Source organism: Monopterus albus, unplaced genomic scaffold (genome assembly GCF_001952655.1).
Source record: "Monopterus albus unplaced genomic scaffold, M_albus_1.0 scaffold6.1, whole genome shotgun sequence".
NCBI lineage: Eukaryota > Metazoa > Chordata > Actinopteri > Synbranchiformes > Synbranchidae > Monopterus > Monopterus albus.
This window is the reverse complement of record NW_018127886.1, coordinates 3,557,592-3,566,151: the sequence shown is the minus strand read 5'-3', so window position 1 is coordinate 3,566,151 and position 8,560 is coordinate 3,557,592. Positions and strand designations below refer to the sequence as shown.

Sequence of the window (8,560 nt, the reverse complement as noted above, 5' to 3'; positions counted from 1 at the left end):
TTCCTGCTTATCACTGTTTTCTTTCCCAAGTCTTTGGTCTTTGGCTACCACAGACCATACATGTATACCTCCCCCTGCTACCACTCCGGTATTCTACAGGATTGGGACACATTGGTACTGATGAGTATAACAGGAAGTGACAGTCCTAAAACCAAAGGGATACTAATGTTTTGCAATGACTTTGTATAGACGCATAAATGATTATAACATTCAAACTGTTGAGTAATTTTATGGCTTTGAGAACCAGATATATGAGGTGAGTACAAGACTCAAATGTGTGAAGAAATTACCAAGACAGTCATTAATACTTTGTATATATAGGCTATGCTTATCCTTTTATTTGTTTTGTATTTTCTGCCTTTCCTAGGTAGTGACAGTGGACAGACATACTGTAATGTCCCAGCCAGGAGTAGTGATGTGCGGATGAATCCTGAAATATCAGTACTTCAGATCTCAGCGTTTCCTGTTCTAGGATTGATTTCCATGTTTAAAGGTCAATATCTAAAATCACTAGCCTAATTTGGGGTAAATGTTTATTTTATTTTCAACAAGGAAGATAGCAGAAAGTAACTCCGCTATCACCAGGACAATCTAAATAATCCCCTATTAATGGGAACTACTTGTCCTTCCGCCATGTCATGGCCATACAGTATGTGAACCTTGGCTCTGTGCATGTGTGAGCCACTGAGAATCAGAATGAGAAAAGCTTTTAGTTTGGAGTATCACAGTAACAGAGTAGATGTCATATGTAGTCGCCAGGAGGAGGCCTTTATAGATCCGCCTACACAACTGTCTGTTGTCTGGACCCATCTCTTTTAACTTGTTTTGTTGCTCAAAGTATCTGTATCAGTATCAGTGATACCAGCCTGGATTTTACTTGGTATTGGATCAGAAAGGAAATAAGTGGTATCGCACACAACAAGCCAGAAGCAAAGGCCACTGTGGTTTATTGGCAGTGCCTTAACCCCTAGGCCACCACACTGCCCCCGGGAGATAATAATTTGAAGTGATGCTACAGACAATTTGTATGATAATTATATCATATTACTAAAATGCAGTAGATGGGTTGGGCCAAGAGCAGTGCAAGAGGGTAAAGTGTGTCTGCTGGGGCATGGGCTGCCAGTACAAAACAAGTCCAGACAGGTGGAGCTGTATTATGTTTATGGACAGCCATCTTTCACCACCACCGTTAAAAGCTATTCACTGTTTGTTGTAAGCAGCAACCTTTGTGGGCTTTCCAGCCTCTGCTATCCAAGGCGCAGCCACAGGGAGTGATGGCACGGGCCAAAATGCGTCTCTGACTGCGCCAGATATTATTATTTCTTATTTAACTCCATATGGAGCAACACCTCCACAACCTTTTTAAAGAGTTGTTTTCAAAATCTGAGCTCTGTTAACCAAAGCAAGTCTTATACAGTTAGCATTTCTGAGTTGTCACCCAAAGAAAATGTTTAATAAAGAGATCATGTAAAGCGGATTCATCAGGTTTTTAAACACTGTTCCAAAATATGGGAAATGGCTGGGAATTTCCCCTTCCTGATAAAGAACAAACAGCTGATAGCAGGCGGAAAGTGAGTCAGGCGCAGCACTTCAGCTGCCTCTGCACACTTTGGCTCAGACTTGTTGAGGCAGGCAATTATCCCTCTTTTTGATGTTTTTGCTGAGGGTTTGAGCTCACTGAAGTCATATGTGGGATTGCTGACGTTTGAACTCTTGCACCTACGATAAATGCAGCCTTTTTCTCCAGAACAAAAACCTAGATTGTGCGTCATTTTCCTGTAAAAGCTCGAATCTTGGCAATACTCTTTAAGATGGCCTTACACTAGAAAACTATGATAAGACTTAAAAAAGACTTTAAAAAGACTAAAGTATGACACCTTCTCACATCTAAAGTCATAAACTACAATTTTGCATTCAGGTCTTAGGATTTCTGTGAGATAATCAACAACTTCAAATAGTAGTTTCATGCTCATAAATCTAGATTTTAAATGTTTATAATAAAAAAAATTGATGATAAACTATGTTGCAATTTCAACTCTGCATTAGTTTGAACTGCAAATCCTTGTTTTAGCATATATGTCGTCCTACATCCCAAACAATACTTTTAAGAAACACCATGTTGTTCCTATTACAGAGTAAAATGATTGAATTTTTAATTAATAACTGTTTACAATTCAGTTTCCATTTGAGCACCATGAATTATGTGGTTACGTTTTTCATTTTATGCAACAGTGGACTTTTGTTTCAGCTCCATTCAAGCTCCAAGATCTAATTCTAGATATGTCTCTAGGATATTAATTAGTTTCTTTCAGGAAGCCAAGTGGGTCCTTCAAACTGCCATTTGATGATTTTAAATAAAAGTCTACAAATGCTGAACTGGCTGTCAGGTCATGTGGAAGAAGCTTAATGAAGGAACCGGATGTGACCTTGGTACCCTCATCAGAGAGTCAGATCAACAGCAAGTCTTCTTCACACTGCTTAGCTGTAATCAGGCATAAAATGATCTTTACCAGCAGGTGGCAGTCTGTCATAAGGACAGTCAGTGAAACCACCAGAGATAGAGTTCTGGAACAGGGAATTTTTGTTATGCTTTTACAGTCACATACTGTAGACAGAAAATCTCTCATTAACTCAAGGAAGTGACTTATGCTGCCAACAATGCAGGAAACCGTCGGTGGTCAGTCTGCTTTGTGAACCACTGCATGTTGTCTTTAGTCTGGGTTTACACAGGAGGGAGGCTTCTCCATACACTTTATGGTCCTGCCTCAAAGCTGCTTTAAAAAAAAAAACCTCCTCAGGCAGAAATATGATATAAAACCGGGAGTGGGGTGTTGGGGAATAAAATAGTGACAATGACGTTGTTCTAATTTTGTAATCCTGGTCGGTGACTAATTGATTGGTATGGGGAAATAAATGTTCATTCTCTGTGTGGCTTTATTGCTTTATCTCAGTCAGTGGGGGGAAAACTGATAAACCACTATGAAAGACAACTGGTCCCAGTTTTTCAGATGTAAGGATGATGGCAGTGAATCAGCTTTGTGTAATTGGTTTGCTATATTACAATTATTTATCTAAAACATGTTGCATATCAGTACATCTCAATAAATTGTGTTCATTTGTTACTGGATCCAAATTTTCCTTGTACTGGAAATTTATATTCACTCTTTTTTTTTTGTTTTGTTTGTTTGTTGTTGTTGTTGTTATTTGGACACAGCCTTTCATTTTGTCCCTACTTTCTTTTCTTTATCATAACACAGATGTATCTGACAGAGATACACTTTAAGCAAAATCAGAATTGGTGGCCTTGTTTTCATGACTGATTGCTTTTCTGTGAAATCACACAAATTGATCAATGACTCTGATGGTGGATGTGGTTCTGTGGTTTACTCTGTAACACCATCAAATTGTGAATGAACTGTGACTTGATTATGGCATTTTTTTTCAGCCTTCAAAGGACTGTGGTGTTTGTGATGGTATATAACGTTTTCTGACAAGAAGCCTGTTGTGTGGTAGCACCAGGGAGCACATCATGCTTGCTTGTTCATGTCTGATCAGAATCCAGGTAGATCAATATGACCCTCAATTAAAAAATAAATAAACGAGACATATATATATATCATGCCGTGCATTTTCCCGAGCCCTCTATAGTGAAGGTACCGATAGTCTTGGTTATTTGGTTAGAACTGATGGTTCACTTTGCTTAGAGATTTGGCTCATGTACAAAGCAAAATATTGGTTTTAAACATGGTGAAACAAACCACCCAGAAAAAAATCCAAATTGCATTTGAGCAGAGAAGACGACAGCAGTGTAGAGGTCACTGGCGCTATAGTTTTTACAGTACGCTCATGTTCACTTGAGAATTTCCCTTGCAAATATGCACCAAACCATTTACTGACCCTAAAGTGCAAATGAGTTATAATGTCTGTGGAAGGTTGCTACACCCTGAGTTGGTTTACTGCAGAATGTGAACATGAAGTGGTCTGTAGACAGACCCCTCTCTGTCCCTCAGGAGCTGTGGTTAACAGCCACATTAGCCCCACAGACAGCAGGTCACTGGAGTGAAAGGTCTCCTCTGCTGCTCTATCTGAAGCACACAGCTCCAGTATTTCCTCTTATTTGTCATCCTTATCTTATATCTCCTTCTAAATCCTGCCCTGAAACTCAGCATCTGTGTCCACGAAACTAGGCCAACATGATAAGAGTTGTCGCACTGATTAAATTACAGTAATAGCATGAAACTGTATGTAAAACATTCCTATTACTGAACCAGACCATGAGCTTTATGAGCTTTCGGGTGAACATTAAATCACATGAAAGTGTGCACATGTTCACTGTATGGATTCAGGGCATGTTATATTTCAAAGAGGAGTCTGCTGACAGCCTTTGAGACCTCTCAGACACAGCAGGACTGAATAGTCCTCACTCAGACTACATGGGCTTTCCAGCAACATTACATGGCAACAGATATCAAAGGAATTCATACACGGCGGTGGGGGGAGTTGCCAGAGCTGTGAAAAGGCTCAGCTGTTATCTACAGTAAGTGCCACTCGCTGCATTATTGCTTTGCGGTAATGAGAGTTCTGGCAGTGCTGCTAAACTGCAGCAAGGCACCAGTAGAAAAGTAGAGTTCTCTGGGGCTTAATGTATTGAATGCTGTTGAGTAAATACAAGTCAGGAAGTACTGACTCATTGAGAGAAGTGAACAGGCAGAACAGAACCTACATGTCTTTCTTTTTTCAAAAATAACTGATGCACTAAGTGGGGGGTAGGTGTATCCTTAGTTAGCATACAACAAATGCTGACTTCATGTGAGAAAGTAAAAGACCAGTAAGGGAGTTTAGTTGACATCTTTAAAACTGCATAAGATAATTTTTTGGCCACATGGATGCAGCAAAAACAAACTGTAAACACAATGTTGACATATTATCATGTTTTAAATTAATATGGCAAAACTACCAGTTTAATATGGCAAAACTACCAGTACACAGAAGCTTATTTTCACATCCAGCAGGTCCAGTGCAACATTTTTATTTATTTGGAGCCATGTTTCTGGTCACCTGATACTTTTAAGTCCAATATTCATTCTTTTTTCATCTCTGGATTTGGTCTCTGGCTCTTAAATGCTCCATTATGTTCATCAGCTAATTTTGCCTGCTGGGAATAGTTACCCTCTTTTGCTGGAAATAAAGCTGATGAGACTGTTCCACAACAGTGGGCCAGAAATCCAAAGCAAAGACCTAAAAGATGCTAAAAAAAAGTTCCATACAGCTGAGGGGACTTGCAGATTCAGGTGAGAATAATGTTTTATCACATCTAGTGACCCTTTACACATAGTCATGTGATCTGCTGATAGCATCCACTTTAACATGACTGAATGAGGGCATGAGGAATTTGTTGTGAGCCTCTCAGTCTCTCAGAAAGTATGTGTATATATGTATTATTAAAGTGGCTTCTCAGTTTCAGTTATGTTAATCACTACCACAACTAGAACCTTTCCCCAAGTTTAACCAGGTGTTGCCAGCACCTAAACATAACAAACATGAAAAAGTTAAATAATGTTGTAATCACTAAGAAAACTGTAAACCCAGGTAATAAATGTCATTTGGTATAGAGAGCACATATATTTATTCATCCACTTTTTTCTCAAATGTGTTTACAGTGTACCTAGCCTATACATTTTGTAAACCAAGTAAGATACTGGTGGAGTAGAGTGTAATAAGCTTTCAGTTTTTTATTTTTATTTAATTTTTAGATATGCAAGCATCAAAATGTTCTCTCCTTGTTCCTGGCAGAGAGACACTGTCAAGATAGCAATATAAAATGTCGTAACCTTATGTAAAAGATTGTCAGCCACCATGGAGAACATCAGTGAAGTTGTTCTGGCCAAAGCTCTGAGTCTTTACAAGAGACTTTACATTCTCGTACAATTTTTACATCAGTGGTGTTGAACATAATTTAAATACTAATCTACAGATGCCATAGTTTGGAATTATGGAATATGCTGATCTTACAGCGCAGTAAAGATACTCAGGGTGTAAAGATAAGGGTGGCTGTGGCTCATGAGGTAGGGCAAGTCGTCTTCTGACCAGCAAGTTGGTGGTTCGACTCCCGGTCTCCCCACATGCCTAAGTGTCCCTGAGCAAGACACTGAACCCCAAATTGCTCCCGGTGGCTTGACTAGCACCGTTGTGTGGCAGTCTTGTCGTCATTGGTGTGTGAATGTGTGTGTGAATGGGTGAATGGTGTATAATCTCCCTGTAAAGCGCTTTGGCCAGTGCAATCTTTACAATCTTCAGGGTGTCTTATGTCTGGCCCTATGATAAAGTTATTATCAGTTCTTGGGGGGAAAAAGAGATAAACCTCACTCTCACCACTAGCTGGCTTACAGCTAATTTCCACCAGATGTGGCTTTGTTGCGTTCCATCAGTGATCAGCTCCTGTGATCGTGTCACAGATGAAACGCAATGCAGCTGGTGGAAATGAGGTGTTAGGACCTCACTCTCACCACTAGCTGGCTTACCGCTAATTTCCACCAGATGTGGCTTCGTTGCGTTCCATCAGTGACGCGATCAGCTCCTGTGATCGCGTCACAGACGAAACGCATTGCAGCTGGTGGAAGTGAGGTGTTAGAATGTTTCCCCATAATTCCACTTTCTCTACCACTGTCATGCAACTAATACCCTAAAAAAGAGAACAGCTGGGCTGTTAGAGTCTCCCTCTGACATTATTACATTCATGTTCTTCAGCCACTGTCAGTTTAAACATACACACAGTATTACAGCAGTAAGACAAACCCCCTCTAATGAACATATCGACTTTCATTCTGTAGCAAGTTATAACATATGATAATCAGATACTGACCAACCACAATAACTTATATTGCACAATTGGTCATGTTCACACTAACTGTTTCACCATAATGAACAAAGCAGTTAAAGCTTAATGCCTTCAGTCTCTTACTAAGATAAACACTTGGTCATTATAAAAAGACTTCTGTTATTTAGGTTTATAGATACCATTTTGTCTTTTTTTTCCACTGTGATCAGATTTTTAGTAAATCCTTTACTCCTGAGTAAAAATAAATGACCCTCCAGTTTTTAGGATCCATAAATTGTCCGAGTTCCTCCAGCACCATAGCACTTCATGCTCCTCATTAAACTAGATTCAAATGAGGACAGAGCCGGTGCTCAAGCATTACTGTCCCAGCCAAGAATCAGCTCTGTGCCTTGGCCTAGACTGCATTGTGTTCCATTAAGGATGTACATTCTTCAGATTACTGTGGTGGTTCAGGCCTCTGGTCTTGCTGCTGCTCAGGTGAGGGTGGCTGCTGTCCCGTTGGATCAGGTGTGATGATTTTCTTCTGAGGGGCCTGTGGAGATGCTGCCTGCTGTGACTCTGGATTGGGCATCACTTTCCTGTCGCTGTGCTGAATTTCCAGAGGTGGTGTGTCCTTGCAGCAGAAATACTGCTGCCAGATTTTCCGAAAGGCTGTTCGGAACCTCTTAATGCGGAAAGCGTAGACTATTGGGTTGACAGCAGAGTTACCGTGGGTGAGAGAGATGGCAATGGGTAGGAGGACTATGGGCTTCTGGCACTCAGGGCAGAAGAGTGTGATGCAGTTGAAGATGTGGAGGGGGAGCCAGCAGATGGCAAAGAGAAAAAGGACCAGAGCCAGAGATTTAGCAAGATTCAACTCCTTGTCATAGTACTTGTTGGGGTCAGTGTGACTGGTAGTGAACTTCTTATTGTTAAGTTGCTTGTGGATCATATAGAAGATCTCTGCATAGATACCCAGCATGAGAAGCAGCGGTGGCAGCACCCAGCCAAAAAAGTTGAAATACACCATGTAGTCCATGCTGATGACGTTTTCAAACTGGCAGGTGATAACGAGGTCAGAGCTGATGGAACTGTTCTGCTGCAGGTGACTCAGGTTGTTCCATCCTAACATGGGTGTGAGCCCCACAATAAAAGCCACTGTCCAGCATATCACCACTGCCAGACCTGCTCTCCGAGTGGTCACCACTTGCTTGTACCTGCAAGAGCAAACACCACGGTATTATGTCAGCACTTTCTCTCACAGAACTGTCAGGACATGCAGGCATTTTTTTTTTTACTTCATCTGTCATGTTGGCAGTGTCCTTGAGCCGACAAAAAGTGCAATTCACAATAAAAAGCTATCTTTTTTAACCACAAGCCTCCAGGCACTACAAACAGCTCCTGGCAGCACATATTTCCACTTGAACAAAACCCTTATCAGTAAGCCTTGCTCTTTGCAGCGCTGCAGTTGTTCATGCTTCTTTTGTTTACCAAATTAGTGGATTAGTATTATCTACAAATGTTTTACAGCAGCACAGTGACAGTGAAGACAAGCTGTAACACCTCTGCTACAACAGGTTTCACTGGCTTGGCTTTTTTGGTGTTTATAGCATTTAATTGATAAAAACCAGAAGGTACAGTACTGTCAGTAAAAGATGGTGAGCTTCTGAAATCTTATCATTGATGTCTTGTCAAGAAGAAAAGCCAGAAAGACTCAGCCTGATCATTGTCTAGAAGCAGGAA

The 8,560-nt window shown here is 40.7% G+C and overlaps 1 protein-coding gene across 1 annotated transcript in view; it reads right to left on the bottom strand.

Annotated features, from left to right (window-relative positions):
• Nucleotides 1–6,645: 6,645 nt before the first annotated feature.
• The window catches only part of adora1b (adenosine A1 receptor b), a 4,082-nt gene continuing 2,167 nt past the window's right edge, over nucleotides 6,646–8,560 (bottom strand). The window contains exon 2 of the mRNA XM_020619301.1: nucleotides 6,646–8,034. Within this exon, the coding sequence (XP_020474957.1) occupies nucleotides 7,275–8,034 (760 nt within the window). The 3' untranslated portion in view covers nucleotides 6,646–7,274. The remainder of the gene's footprint in view (nucleotides 8,035–8,560) is intronic.